General features: G+C 36.2%; 1 protein-coding gene across 1 annotated transcript; it reads left to right on the top strand.

Moving 5' to 3' along the window:
• Nucleotides 1-8,490: 8,490 nt before the first annotated feature.
• Nucleotides 8,491-9,985, top strand: LOC105047023 (bZIP transcription factor 44). The gene has a single exon (XM_010925798.4). It carries the CDS (start codon nucleotides 9,239-9,241, stop codon nucleotides 9,680-9,682), a length of 444 nt encoding a protein of 147 aa, XP_010924100.1. The 5' UTR covers nucleotides 8,491-9,238; the 3' UTR covers nucleotides 9,683-9,985.
• Nucleotides 9,986-16,718: the final 6,733 nt, after the last annotated feature.

Genomic DNA, 16,718 nt, shown 5'->3' with positions numbered 1-16,718 from the left:
ATCTCCTCCTAAAGACTAGTCCGATTAGCAATCTACTAGACTGCATTTTCTTCTCAATCTCACCTGCATTATCTGTTCTCTACTATTGGGCATAAACCATGAATTGTTTATACATGAGAAAGAAGAGAAGGCCCTTCTTCTTCTTCTTCTTTCTGTTTTTTGGTATATAGAGAGAAAGCTTTTGGTGGATATTTTTAATGTTAAATGATGTGAGTGAATGTTCAGAGGTTGTCATTCAACCAGAAGAATTTCGGGAAATTATATATATATATATATATATATATAGAATCAAGATAAAAGGCTTGGTAAATATGTGCTTTCACCTATGGGGGAAGAAGAAAGAAAGGGTATCATTTATTTTTTTTCAAAATCTTTCATAGCCGTTGAATGCATTATATTCTTTTGACAAGTACTTGTGTCTGCTACGCTTTTGTGTCTTCCTTAGCTATTCCCCTTCATCAAATCGCCACCACTCGCCTATGTTTATTGTCCCTTTTTTAAGTACACCTCGCCAGTGGGAGAACAGCTAAAGGGAGGTTCAATGCGCAATATTCTTTTGACAAGTAATGATACGTGCTGTGTTTTTGGTGCCTCATTGTTTTCCCCTTGAACTGTTCCCATGCATCAAATCGCCAATCTTGGGCTCTGTTTGCTGTTGTCTCTTTTGAGCAGCCTTCCATTCTTTTTTCAATGATTCCTTGGTAACCCTCCAAGGGATGAGTTGAGGGGTGGAAACTTTACAGCGCTGGCTCCAAGGATTTTTAAAAATATGGTGCATGTGGTGTAACAGTGTTTGTTTTGTGAATTATGATCATAAAGATCCTTAAAGAAATCTGGGGCATGAAGCTTCAAAATCTCTTGGGAAAGAAGGTTATCTTCAGCATGGCATTAAATGACTTCAGGGCTTACCAAGGGTCAGTGGATGATATCCTTTTTGGCACTTGCCTCTTGTTTTGGGAACATGGTGTAATTTTAATTGGTGCAGGATGTCTTCCCCTGCCTTTCTTCCTTTGGGAGGACGGGCTCAGCAGTTTTTAGAAAGGGAACTGTGCAATAAGAGTATCTATCTTGTTAGTGAGGGGCAGAGGCATAGCTTTATAGAGTTGCATGCATCAACACAACATCATGCTTCCATGTGTGAGAAATGGGTATAACATAACATTATACCTGGAGCAACATAACAATATAGGTTTATAAAGTATCTATAGGATGTTAACCATAGCTTTATAACTTTATAGCTTAATAGCTTTATAGCTTTTGACCTCAGAGTTAGAGTATTTTCTTAGTGAGAAGATAAATATTAAGAAGATGATTTTGAATGTCATAACATTTTGCTCATGATGGGTGAAAGGAAGGAGGAACCATTTAACTAAATTCTTATTTTCTCCTAAGATTTTTTGGGGTTAAGCTTTAGTGTTAGTTCAGGTAGATTTTCTTTGAATAATGTGGACTATAGTTCTAATAGCAATGATGTGAAGAATCCTTACACTTGAAATTGATTAACAATCGCAAGAAGAAGCAATTCAATAAGGACAATCGGCTGATATTTTGTTTTGGAATTTCCTCAAGATTTTGGAAACATCTTGTTTAAACACCAATTTGGAATTTATAGATGAACACACTCGGAGGAAGGGGAAAAATTTCTACACTCTGGAGGTTTGACCTATCTGTTATCTGTCAGGGTGTAAATGTGTTTCATCTTATTTCGTGAGTCATGCTATATTTTGATGCCCTACCTTGGGTCATAGGTGACCTTGTTTTTTGAAGTTTCTCTTGTCAATGCTCATGGTTATCCTAGTCAATTATAAAATCTAGAATTCCTTAAGGGTACAACTAGTTAATTTGATAATGTCACTTGTGCGCGGTTTTATCTTTATTTGATTTCATTCTACTTTTTCTTTTATCGTAATTTTAAAAATAAAATAAGGTAAAATGAATTGAAATGAAATCTAGCATTTCTTGCATTTAAAGTTTTTTTTTTTCTTTTCTTTTCACCTGCCACTTGGGTTGATTCACGTGCCAAGGCTTGCCAAACTATTCTAGCTGTCCATATTATTTTTTTTGACTCAGTGTAGACTTTATTTTTCAAAAGGATGTTGGCATATTATTTGTGTGGATGGCCTTATATGAAATGTCAATAGGAGACGTGCAAAAGCAAGGCCACACATGTCGCATAGGTGACATGAATGGAATATCCATTTGACACAGTGTTTATGTGTGTGTGTATGTGAGAGAGAGAGAGAGAGTCAAGGTCTGCTACCAAATAATGGAGGAAAATACAAGAGAAGACAAAGACAAGAAGAACAGGGACAAGAATGAAGGAAAGGTGGGGGCATCTTGGCTGCAGATAACTAGTGGAAAATTTCATTGGAAACGCTCCAAGATCTTCACCTACTTCAATAATACAGCTACCACCTGTGCTCTTTCCCCCCTAACATCATGTTTGTCAGATAAAGCTGATGAGGGAAGAGAATAAAATCTAGGTTATTTGACTAAAAATCTATTATTCTTATATAGTTCACAAGTGATCTTAAATTTGACTAAGCAAACATCTTGCTGATCTATTGGAAGACCGATTCGAGAACTGAAAGAGATGCAGCAAACATTGGAGAAATTAAGGTAAGTGTAGGAAAAACATAGGTTGTAAAAAACAACATGGAATGTAATCCACCAAACATGTGATGGGAACTGAAAGTGCTGTAATAAGGAATTCTTGGATTTGTACACGTCTCCATGAGATGATCCATATAATAAAGCTAAAAAAAAGAAAAAGCAAAATAGTATTTTGGTCAGCATTACATCATGACAATGACTTTTTTTTTTTTTCCTGAAAATAATCTTTTAAGTTAGTATAGCATTAAATGTTGACTTGGATTATCCCTCTATGATGAGAAGCAAGGTAAGAACAGATAGTAAACAGTTTTTTTGGGAGGAGATAATGAGAACAATAATTGAGCTTTTAGGTTAAATATGAATCGATTGAGACAGATAGAAGGCATGAATCCAAATGGTCAATGTTAGTTGGACACAAAACATGCCTGTATTTTCCTAACAAAATATTTATGAAAGCAAGTATCGAGACCTTGACATGCTTCAACTCCTCCTATAAAATCTTCTCTGTCGTCCAATCCTGATGGCAGTTGGTTGGTCTGTTTAATTCAGTTAGTTTCTCTGGTTCTGGGGGGGGAATACATTATTAATTTATGTTGGATCACATCAACTTGATAGACCTTAAAAGGGCAATCATTGGCATCAATAATGAACTATAGTTTAAGATGAATCCAGATTTTGGGTTGATTGGATTAGCAAGAGCTTAGAGCTTTCCTTGTAACAGTCTTCCCTTTGAGCTTTCAAACATAATCAAGATAAGAAGGGAAAATTATACGATGGAAGCTCAGGCTATGCATTTTTTTTTTTGGTAATTCTGTTTTCTTTTTTTTTTTTTCTTTTTTTTAACACCTGAAGAACATATTTCGAACTTCTAATGCATGAAAACTACTTGCCATGCGCACTCTGATGTTGCAAATTAGAGTTTGCTTGTGAGAACATCCCATCCACTTGTTCAAACTATTCTGCAGCATGTTGATGAAAATAAAATAAAATAAATGAAATACTCCCTTAGTGACTAGTGACGGAGAAAATATATCCTAGACCACGCATATGCCATGATGGTATACCATGTCAATCATAGAGGATCATTCTTATAGATCAATTACTAAGATGAGCACTTGACGAATGAAGCCTATGAAAATAAGCTTATTTCTATAGATGTGGTGCACCTCCGCATCATGCATGTGGTGGAGGATATAGTTTCTCACAATAATAAAAAGATATAATTAAAAAAATATTTATACTTCAAGAAAGTAATACTCAATAAGAACGACTCTTTTCAAAATAATAATAATAATAAAAATAATACTAATAAATTTCATTCAAAAAAAATATTTTTTATACTATGTGTACTAATGTGGCCGCATAGATGACCAATCACGGCCACTATTTTTTATGCTAGCACATCAAGATACATATTTGATGAATGAACCCTATGAAAGCCGCCAGTCATGATGGGCTGCATGCATGGCCACATGATGCATGCAGCGCAGAAAAAATTCCTCCATTCAAAAGGTCATGCTCTCTTTTTCAACAACAACAACAACAACAACAACAAAAAAAAAAAAGGCCATGCTTTCTTTGCAATTTTGGTCGTGCAAGACCTGCCCCACGAGCCGACCTAACCTTTTCTTCTCCGCGTTTGAATGTGACATCCCAGGGTCTCACTTTCCTTCTTTCCCTCATAGTGATGGGATGTGAACCATGCCATATCATGTAACAGCGAAACGCATCGCACAGTATCGTTTCTGGATGGATTAATTGGTGTGTCCAGGGAAAAAGTTCTGAGAGCGTCCAAGGATTATGAAATGATGGGTGCATCTTGGCATCTGGTTTAAGGTGGTCGAGGCCCAGCCATGCAAATGGATCGAGCTGGCGTTGCCGACAGAACTTGTACGTGGCTTCTCAAGAGAGAAGGACCTTAAATTCTGAGAATTACGACTCTCTGCTCTCTCTTTCTCTCTCCCCCGGCCTCTCCCTCCTCTCCCTCTTTGGACAAATAAATTCTTTTGACACTGGAAAAAGTAATTGTCTTTTTCACTATTGACCCATGGCAACTACAACTTGAACCAAAAGATGCAAGCCTTTTTGCAACAACATGGAGTTTTATATATCTCCTACTATGTCTAATGAGAACTCTAGAACATCCATAATTAATTCAATGATCTCATATGATGGCACCTGAGAAAAGATAAGGATAAAATTAGTTAGAGAGTTTTTTTTTTTATTTTTTTTAAAAGGTTAGCCCAACTGCTAGCTATAATTAAGGTTTAGACTTACTAGAGCTCCAAATATATATTTTTTTAAAAAACTACTAACAATCTGAACTAAATTTGCTTTTCACCTCTATTAATTGCTAGTGTTATTTATTTTTATTTATATCACTATATTACAATAATTACATATGTCATGAGAAAAATTACATAGTAAAGTTCCGCATTCCAACCAAACAGCAGTGCTGCAGAATTATTTTGCACCTGGACCAGTTAAGCATGATCATCAAACTTCTACATAGATAGGAATCATAGAGTAGCAGCAGCCCCCCAAGAAAAGTTTGCTCACCAAGACCTCAAGAAAGAAGTACCCAATAGAGAGTTTACTAGTGCTTCCACTCCAAATTATCCACGTTCTGCGGCTGATGGCCATGAGCATATATTATGGTCCAAAGTCATATCCTATTAGTGACACTTGTGGGATCAAAGATCTCTCAGGTCACTTCTTGGTCACCATCAAACACCACCCATCTCCTCCCAGAATTCCTAACTTCACTTGGAAGAATCCGGCACTTCTAGTTGATTCATCTAATTAGGTGGCACCTTGCCATCTCTTGCCCCTTGTAGCTAGCCTTTAAAAATGTCAAGGATTTTGGATTGATCTTTCGGAATGTCCTTGTGGTCTTTTTTGCATGCTTTCAGCCCATTTGCTTGCATAATGGACATAAAAGTTGGTCCCTGTTCGATACCCACTTGAATCCGCAAGCATCATCTAAAGTTTATGATCAACTACCCACAAGACACATGGCATCTAATTTTCTCTGCTGCTCAAATACCTCATAAAAGATGCTTCTCAGATGTGACGGGGAACAGACTTGTATCTGGATGATTCCTAGTTCTCTCCTTCCATTTGTTTGACCAACAATTCATAACAGTAAATCAAGACCATAAATTCTGGAACCATGTCTGTCTCTACATTTAGCTGTGGATTTAAAGTTTAATGATGCCATTATAGCTTTACATCCAAGAGCCATTACTGGCTGTTGTAAGTTTTATGCTGGCTTGGCCAGACCGCATGTTAGTCCTACGAGTCATACCTATTCTCTTATGCCATGGAGAATTCTTTGTACACCGTGGGTGGTGTAGAAAATCCAATGTGGAGCAGAATATCTTGTCCTATTGGTTTACATAATTACTACTTTTCAACACATATTTAATACATGTAGCTTTATTTTTTCATTTAAAATTTTGAATGACGAAAATATTTTTATTTTTTAAAAAAATTATAATATTCTATATCTATATTATGATATCCTGCGTCTAGAAAATCATAATTTTTATCCACAGGATGTCATAATATAATGCAGGATGTCATAATTTTTTTCAAAGAACAGAGATATTTTCATCATTCAAAATTTTTAAATGAAAACTAAAGCTGCAGACATTAAATACACATGAAAAAATGGTTGGAAAAAAATACTCCTTATATATTATAATATTCTGCGTGTAGGAAATCGTAATATGCTATAGGATGCCATAATTTTTTTTTAAAAGACTGGTATTTTCGTTATACAAAATTTTAAATAAAAAAGTGAAACTACATACATTAAATGCGTATTGAAAAGTGGTGTCTACGTAAAAAAATCACATAAAGCAATGTGTTCCACATCAGATTTTCTGCACTACCCACCGTGCACAAAGAATTTCTCCTTATGCCTTATGCATGATGGTGGTAGTGAGAAACAAAAATTTTTTTCAATAGCATAATTTTGATTTAACCAAAACATGCTATCTTGATATTAGGTTCATATCATGCTATCTTATTACTATATCAATACATTTGATATGGTGACTGATTTGGCGTACTTAACATTTGTATCTCTTCTGTATCATGTATCAGTACAGCACTAGCATGTTATAGTACATTCTGTATTATCTAGTTTGATAGGTATATCACATCTTAAATTTAACTATGTCAGTACATTTCTCAGCGTATGTTAGTAGAATAAGCTTAATTTATTAAGTTGGTTTTTATTTATATATTCTTTCCATTGAGATAGTGTGGTCTGCATCCCTTTCCACTCAAGAAGTGGTTGCATCTTTGTTAATATTTAAACAGTTTTTATATAGCAATTACGTGTACCTACCGGCAACGACACATCTAACCTGTAAAAGAGAAGCAGTTGTAGCCAACCAAACAACCCTGCTTTGCAAGTGGATTGTCATAGAATTTTGGTGATGCCAATTCTAGAATTAGCTTCTTATAGAGAAGTCACTTAACTCCACTCATTTTTTTTCTCCACCATTAGTGATTATAATGTAAAGAAAGAAAATATCAATTATGAATCTTTAATTTGGCGGTCATGGATGGTTTCTTGTTATTGGTTACATCTTAGAAATAGTCAATTAATACGGCAATTTCAAAAGCCAGATATCTATGTGGCATCAGACAATTCTATAGATTGTCTTGAATTGGACTCTTTTGTGATATCCATCTCTTTTTCAAACCCAGTGAAGCTCACAAGATCCTGCGTTCTCTTGAAAAGCATTTACCTCGTTTGGTCTAAGAAGCTTATCAGGGCCGGTGTGAATTTTTTACAAATCCAATTGCCTCTTGTATATGGTAAGAGAAACCTTTAGTGCATGGATATTTCATTAAAAGAGTACAGATATTGTTATAAGGTAACCATTACGTTCGCTATAGCACCCAATATGTAAAAAAGTAAAATGAATATTTTTTGGACTAAAGGATAATAAATATTGAAGAGAGGGAGAGACAAACCAAGGACCAAATTCTAAGCTTTAACTAAGAAGAAAGCCAAGTTTTATATCTATAATACAGTCTAAAAGACATACAAGCATGAACGTATTATATTACTATTTTGATCGAGGTAGCAAAAGAGGACTCGTATCACTATTAAATATAAGTTTAGGGATTAAAACACAAAAGAGTAGAGGCGCTAATATATAAATAAGAAAGAATTGATGAACTCCTGCACAAAAACCCTTGTCGTATAAGGTTGCTTTTTTGTTCCCTGAAAAAAAAATGGGGAACAGGTTTTGGCTGACATCATCAGCCATAACTCCAATAATCTTCCTAAACTAAAATAACCCAGGAATCCATCTACTGATACACAATAATAACAGGCATGGTCTTGTCATGTGGGGAGCCCGGAGCCATTTATGCTATATAGACTAATAAAATAATGTAAAGAGCAGCTACTGTTTGATCATTATTTTGTAATAATAATACTGTACAATAGAAATGATAGTTATTATTCAATATTTGTAATTCTGAATCATTTATCTAAATAATCAACTAAATAATTTACATGATGAACAGTGATTAGGTAGATAATAGCCTCAATCTTTTTCTATTGGCTTCCATATTTCATAGTAATAATAGTAAATAATGCTTATTATGACAGTGCAGTTAAATATTTAAAAAAAAATAGAAGAGAAAATAAAGGAAAAAAAGACTAGTAAAAAAAAGTTTGGTTCAGTCCGTCTCAGGTACTTCGAGTAACATGTGGTCTCTGCCCTCCAGCTGGAGATTCCAAAGCTATCTCTGTCTCCCTGCCCTTTCCCTCACCCACCCAGTCCCCACACCTCCTTTTTTATTGGAAAAAAGAATCATCTCTGCTCTGCTTTCTCCTCCCATTTTCTCTATAAATTCCACCCCGTTTCCAAGCTCCAATTCCCTTTCCCCCTCCCCACTCCTCCCTTAGCTTGCTTCTCCTCTTCCCAGTTCTTGCCTCCTTTTGCCTCAGCAGAACCGAGCAGTTCTGCTGCTCTGCTCTTCCCCTGTTTCGCTTGGGTTAGCAGAAGGATCCCTCTGCTGGGGTGCGAGAAACCTTTGCAACTCTCCATTTATCAGGGGAAACTCTGCCCAATTATTCTCTTAAAACACGACTTTTTGGAGGCCGAATACTAAAGAAAGACATATCAAAATCTCGTTCTTTCTTTCTTTCTTTCTCTCTTTTTTTTTTTTCCTAAGTAGAGGTTTCACTCCCTCCTCCCCTCTTTCACATGCAGCATCTTTTCCTCTTGATGTTTCTGATTGATGTCGCCTATCCTAAGTGAAATACTCCTTTCCGGGTTTATGATAAATCCCACGTTCAGACGCCCGACCATTCTCGTTCAATCTTTCTCCGTTGTCTTCCTCTACTGGTTCTATGTCTTTTCATGGGGAGTTTCTTCCAACATCTCAGCACTTGGACACTGTCCACTTCTTCATCTATATAGTCTCCTAGTCTTAGTTTTTTTCCTCCATAAAAAGGCAGGCTTTTTATATCTTTATAATTCAGAGATAATTACATCAAGAAAGATCTAGTACTAGTAAAAATAAAACTCCTAAATATACTACTACTACTGCTTCTGCTACAAGTTTTGTGTGCTTGGTGTGAAGAACTAGTATGGCTTCCTCCAATGGTACCTCTTCTGGATCATCTGCTCTGTTTCCGGGTTCCGGCGAAGCGGTGATGGACCGGAAAAGGCAGAAGAGGATGCTGTCGAACCGGGAGTCGGCGCGGCGGTCCCGGATCCGCAAGCAGAAGCACCTGGATGATCTGAAGGCCCAGGTGAGCCAGCTGAGGCAGGAGAACAGCGAAATCGTCGCAGCCTGGAGCCTCGCCACCAAGCAATACCTGGCTGTGGAGGCTGAGAACTCTGTGCTCAGGACTCGGATGATGGAGCTCAGCTCCAGGCTGCAGTCCCTCGATGACATCCTCCACTTGTTGAATGGAGGCTTCAGCACCAGCCATGGACATCAGTTCACTGATGGATTCTGCAATCCATGGAACTCCATGTGCATGAACCCGCCTATCATGGCCTCAGCAGACTTGCCACAATACAACTAGATAAACATGAGGCCTGGGCCTTTGATGTTGGTTTCTTGGGGCTGGTGTTTGGAAAAATATGAACTCTTGCTTGTGGTTGGGTGGAAGAAGGATAGGATATTTTTAGCTTCTGGAGCATTATTATGAGCCCAGAGAGCTATAAAACTCTTTAAAGTTTTGTTGTAGATGGAAGTGCTTGTAGACAGGGAGTTTGATTTCTAGGTCCCAGTATGCATGTGGCTTATGACTTTTTATGCAGTCACTACTGTATATTTTTGTGGTTTTTTTATTTACAATAGTATAATAGCTTATGTTATTGGAGCAGACTGTTCTCTTTTTTGAGGGGCCATAATGATGCAACTGCTAAGCAGCCAATTACACAATCTATAAATAATGTCAATGGTTAGGTCCTATTTGATGTTTGTTTGAATTAGAAAAATCTCCACAATAAGAATAGACCTTCCACTTGATGAGATCAGGGGAAAGAAAGTCTCCTTGTGTTCATACTTCCTAGCATGCATGTGGTATTAGTGCTATCATTGTTGCTGGTGGCTACCTTTTATTTCTTTCCTTGGATCTATATGCATGGCTACTTATTTGCTCATAATTTTGTGAGTTCAATAGCTTGGGATGGCGGGTTCTTTTTAATCTAGTTTTGTTGTGAGCACTGTCACAAATGAATTTAATTATGATAAAAGAATCGCTTGTGAAGTGGGCAATGCCCAAAAGATCATACTCCTTTCCTTGAGAGAGGTTTCGAGATGGAGCCTTAAACACACCAAGAAGAACAAGAAAGAATCGTTTTCAGTTGCTGGTCCTTTGAGCTATTGAAGCCAACCACCAAGTTTCACTCTGTTCGGTTGGGTAAAGAAAAATGCTTCATGGGAAAATATGCTAAGAGAGTATCTTGCGCCAAATGGGAGTGGTCCCTTTTCCTTTTAACTTTTGGAAAGCAAGGAGTGCGTTGCTTGTCTTTAATTCAATAGTCTAACAATTGATGAAAAAATATAAATATTTTCAGTCACTGAAGAAAGTGAAGTAACTGAATTATGTATTTGCAGTTTGGTGAACATGTTTTAATTTAGAAATCTCTGCTTGGGCCATGGTTTATGCCATTCTATCTACGCAGTTGCTCATATTGTGTCCGACATGAAGTTTTGATGTGGGGCTCATCCCATTGTCTAATTAACTGACTAAAGAACAGGATAGTTTCTTCAGGAGTATGATTTACTGCTCAGTAGTGAAATTTTAATTTCAAAAACTGAATCAAAGTCCTTATTTTGAAAAATGTTACTTCGAGAGCAAATGAATCATAAGGGTAGGAAAATTTTGAAGAACAGGGCAATTAAAACTCAGTAATGGTTTCTTCTTTTATTCATGTTCGAAGAAAAAGCGACTTCCATGGCACTTTATGCTTGTGATCTACCATTGTTTTATTCAAATCTCCACTGCCAAAAGGTCTACCTGTGCTACCTACAGCAATTCCAAACAAGGCCTTAATGTTTTGTACAAAGGACGTTTGTTGACTAAATTGGAATCGCGTACAAGAAATAGAAATTTACTTGTTATTTAGTATAATTAAATATGGACAACATCTTCATAGTTGTTCTTTAAATTAGAGGGAAGATGATGTAACATAACTTACCAGTCAAATATTGGTTAACTAGATAGACACTGTTATTTAAAGTGGCGTATAACTCTCAAAAGTCTAGTAAGTAAATCAAAGGGATGATGATAAATTTTGGGCATCTCTAGTCTACACATTTCTCATGTGGGAAATAGAAAAACCGAGCAGGGAGTGAAGGAGATAATCTACGTGAGTTTGAAAGCTCTGAAGCCCGATGTTGCAACGCACTCCAATAAAACTATGTTAAGAATCTGGAGCAAAGAACTTGAAAAGCTTAAGGAGTGCAACTCCCACAATTCCTTCCCTTGCAAAAAGAATATTACACAGAAGATGGTTTTAAGGTACAAGTCTGGCAATAAGAGGTTTGCTTTCCTTGAAGTCGTCAACAGATGTACTACTAGGTCAATTTGAAAAAGTGAAACCAAATTTTTTTAGGCTATTCTAAGCATGGTTATCCTAATTGGTCATTCATACCTCATTTATTACTCTTGAAACAAGAGATTGAAACATGCAAGGAGACAAAAGTGTCTCTGATCCCACTACTTTATGAGCACTGATCTTTAATCTTATTGGGTAGCATATGAACACAAGCATGGTATATGTACCATGTAAAATTAGCAAATTATCTTTTCATTTGGTCCTTTGGAGGTATTTGTTCGAGTACTCCATGGGAACTTACCTATTATCATGTGGAAAAACACAGAAGAATGCATGCCTTGTGTTCTAAGAAAATTAACTCGGAGTACTGCGAGGGCAGGAATACTATGACAGAGATTTCAGGTAAACTGGCATACTAGAATCTTATATACCAGATTGTTAAACCACCGTATCCTATTTTTATGTGCTTCTTCTGGGCCTCTTATACCCCACCTTGAGAAACTCAAAGTTATGGAGAACAATTTTGAGTGGTCATTGGAGTGATTATGAGTATCTCGCTTATCTTACAGAATAAGAGAGAGAAATGGTATTACTTTCATGTGATTTTGTCTTATAGAAAGATACCAATATATGGATGCTTAGTTAATCATGCAATGTATCCATTACCAATTTAAACTTTACTTGGAACTTGTTACAAAAACAATCTTGATCACTCAATCTATCACAACCAGTATATTAAACAGAAAATGGTGCTTGCCATTCTCCAGCTTTTATTTCTTGGTGGAATAAAAAGTGTGCTGCTTCCTCTTTGTTATTCTGGAATGCATGCTGAAAAGGTGAGCTTTAAAGTTTAAAGGAGACAGAAAAATGGGAAATTTAGGTGGTGAATACAATACTATAATATGTCACCAACCTGCAAAAGGTGTTCTGGGATGATGAAATCACTTGCCATGCTCTTTATCTCTAGATCTGATTGCATGTTACAGAGGGACTGGGATTCTATATTGAAGTTAGAAGTGATGAAAGTTTGTGGACAGCCATTTGTGAAAAGGTCCAGACAGAGTTGAGGAAAATGGGCAGCTTTGTCTAGTGGGAAGTTGGTAACTTCTAAATTTTTAGTGGTTTTGCCATTGTTTGAAACTTGCAGTAATGCTTCTAATAGAGTGATTCTAGAACTTTGTGCTACTGAAGCTCGAGACTGACCGGATTTTGGATGAGAGCCCATTTGAAACGTGCAATAAAAAATAATGATGGGTGGGGTAGACTTTATTTATGACATTGAATTTTTTTAACACAATACTGCATAGATGATTAGGCGCCTGATTACGATGAATAAAGATGAATTCAAGACATTGTGTGATGGAATCATATTTGGAGATTGGGGGATCAAATGTCGGCTTTATAAAATGATATTTTACAAAAATTAATGGTTAGAGCATAAGAGATGCATGCGTCATGATGCTAACTTGATTGTGATAATGATAAGCACGTGTCGAAGCAAGAAATTATTTTAGCTTGTTGCTGTTCCTCCTTAAATTTATTTTAATAAATACAAGGATATGATGCTGAATGTGTTCATCACACTCAAGAGTTTATGACTTCAAATTACTCATCTCTAAAGTTAGTAGTCCAGTTCAATCTTTGAATAGAATGAATGGGAGAAATGGGAACTCAATAATGGTGATACTACTGACAGGGGAAAAGAATGTATCCTCAGTGATTAAAAGCACAGAAATTTGGGATAATTATAGTTGGATGAGCCTGGCTATGAGGAGCATGGCCTATTAATTCATTCCAAGCCTGTCAGAAACACAATCCTAATTCTAATGATTTGAAACGTTTCCTGACCTGACCTGGACCTAAAGTGAGACCCACAAACAGCAATCTTTCCTTGTAACAAAAAAACAAATTTTAAAAAAAAAATTCCTAAAATAAGACTAGAAAACTGAGAGGAAAATGACCCCATAATCAAATATCAGATACTGAGGTTACTTTTCTTTGTATTGAAAATGACAAAAAATAATTGAAAATAAATAAATCAACTGTACCTAAACTTGGACTATGTCATGGGTGCTTCCCTCTTTACCAGAGGCTGTTTCTATATCAAGGCTGAAAATGTATTTGCAGTGGGTATAAAAACAATATTTATCATCTGAATAGGTATGCATGTTATGTTGTGATGTGTTAATTTTCAAACCATTTGTATATTATCATTATTATAAACCAAGTGATGTAATCTGTGATACTGATTTTGAAACTTTTTCAAATAACAATATCTGTTAGAAGAATTTTGAGCAGTGAAAGCCGTTGAAAAAAAAAAATCATGTTTGTGATCGCACATAGTAATACAATTATATAAATTGTACTACAATAAATTTAAAAAAAAATAATAGTGAAGACATAAGAACATGCCATTCTTTATAAAATAAATGTTGTGATATCCAATTTTCTGAAGAAAAAAAATGTCCACAGATTGAATAAGGAAAATGTCACGTAATTGCCATTGTGTTGATAAATGCCATCAGGGATAACGGATATAACAACCGTAATTTTTAAAAATCTGTTTTATCTTATTCCCTCTGTTACTACAGCTTTTTATTTTATATCACGACATGCATGGGACTCGAGCGGCTTGACCTCCTAAACTTCAAAAGCCCAAGGGGCGGATCACAACAAAGCTTTGTTCCGTTTGAATCATAACCGTTTGAATTTTTCCATTGTACCTTGAGATTACCGTTGTGGCCAGTCTTCTCTTAATCGCCGGCGATCTAGCCGGCCAGTGCATTCGTGGTCGCTAGAGGTAAATGGCGGACTCCCCTGCAAATCATCCGGAGGCCTCAAAGATGGGTGTTATGCCGGATTTGAGTTGGAGAAGGGCGGTGGATGGTCGCTCGGTGTGGATCTCGTTGGAGCCATCGTTGGAGGAGGAGGACCTCATCAAATGATTCTCAGAAGTGGTTCAGTTCTTGAAGGAGGAGTTGAGAGAGGAAGCAACGAGCTAGGCGGCTTTGGCTGTAGTGGCTAGGTGTTTTGGCCGGAGGGTGGTGGTGGAGGCAATCGTGAGAGAGTTATGGTTGCGTGCGGGGCTGAAAGGAGAGGTCGTGGGGCATGAGCTTCGGAGGGATGTCTATCTCTTCGAGTTCAAGGAGGTTGTAGAGCGTGATCGGATCCTCAACCGGTTATGGGTGGTGGTCGGGTAGGTGGTGGCAGTGGAGCTCTAGTGCCCTAATTTTTTTCCATCGGAGGGGGTGATCAATGCGACCTTTGTGTGGATCTGACTGTCGGAATTTCCGATGCAGTTTTGGGGTGAGACGGCATTGCGAAGACTCCTACATCTAGCCAATGAGTTCTCCTCAGGGGACGAATATACGGTGGAGAGGAGGAGACTTAGGTTCACCCAAGCTTGCGTCAAAGTTAATCTCACACGACGGCCCGTAGTGCCACACCCATGAAACATGACCCCCGACCTCCCTATTTTCCTCCCCAGAGGTCATGGCCACCAATGAAATTCATGAAAAGGATCAGATCCCTATTTTTTATATTTTTTTCATGATTTTCTTGATCAGTCGGTCACCACCGCCGGCCTTCCACTGCTGTTCGTTGTTGGCCACCGCTACCGGACTTCCCACCGTACCACTGCATCCTACTGAAGCATGAGCCACCCCCTTCCATGCCCTGTTTGGCCAAAGAAAGAAAGAAGAAAAGAAGAAGAAAAAAAAAGAAAAGAAAAGGAGGGAGAGAATTCTCTCTCTTATCCTTCTCTCTCTAAAATTTTTCCCTCTCTACCTTCTCTCCTTCTCTCTCTTCCTATTCTCTCTCTCTAAAAGATGATAGGACCCTAGATGCTATTTTTTTTTTACTTTCTCTCTTTAAGAAGACCTATGGATCCTGTATTGGGTCATCTTTTTCTCTTCTAGGGATCCGTATTGACCCCGACAAAATGACCTCGAATCACTTTAGTGTATGAGTGGTTTATCGAATCGATCATTTGATCAATAGTTTTTTATTATTAATTAATTTTATTAAATTTATTAAATCAAAATTGATCATGATTTAATATTTTAAATAGGATTACTTGATTCATCTAACGAAATCTAAAGACCTAGGGAGAATGAGATAAGTAGATCTTATGCTCTTTATTTATTTTTATATTTTTATATTTTTTATGTATATAATTTTTTATTGATGAAATCATATTTTTTATAAAATAAAAATCAGTATATAAGATATGAAAAGTATGTTTTATTATGACCATTGATTTCAGAAATATGTGTTATGAAAATAGTATATTTGTGAAGTATGATTTTTACAGTTTTTTCACCTATGTATATATATATATTTTAAAAAAATGATATAAAGATTTTAAAGACTCTTAGATAGCTATAGCAGCCTTACGAAAGTGAGGTCAATCGATAAATGACACTCTACCAATGAGTATAAAGTTGGTAATGAATACGAATTATAAAACTTGTCGATTATGATGATAGCCCTGTAACGAATATAAAGTGACTATAGCATGAATGTCTATAAGTAATATTTTGATACATGACATGAATATCTAACAAGAATAATTTATAAATCATCATATTTATAAAATATTTATGATTTATGTATGTATGATTAGTTTATGACATTTTATTATATGTTCTATAAAATATTTTATTTTATAATATCTATGATCTTATAAATATTGCATTATCATAGAAAAAATTTATGCATGATTCAGTAAAGAAGCATAGGTTCTAGTTACTGAGCTAGTATAGCTCATATCTTTTTTTTTTATTTTTATTTTTTATAAAAAAATAAGGTTAAGATCGATGAAGGATCTATCCAGACTTGAGGATTTGCATAGCAAGCTTGGAAGTTTTGTAGCTAAAATTTAGTTTATTTGATGATTATAAATTTGTTGTTATTTATTTACGAATTTGGAGATGTGGACTGATATTTAGTTTTGAATTTAGATGCTCTGAACTAATATTGATTTAATTATTTGATGAATAATGAAATTGAATCTCTTATTACATTTTGTTTATGATGGATAATAGTTTATTA

Source organism: Elaeis guineensis, chromosome 6 (assembly GCF_000442705.2).
Source record: "Elaeis guineensis isolate ETL-2024a chromosome 6, EG11, whole genome shotgun sequence".
NCBI lineage: Eukaryota > Viridiplantae > Streptophyta > Magnoliopsida > Arecales > Arecaceae > Elaeis > Elaeis guineensis.
This window is presented reverse-complemented; position numbering and strand designations above follow the sequence as displayed.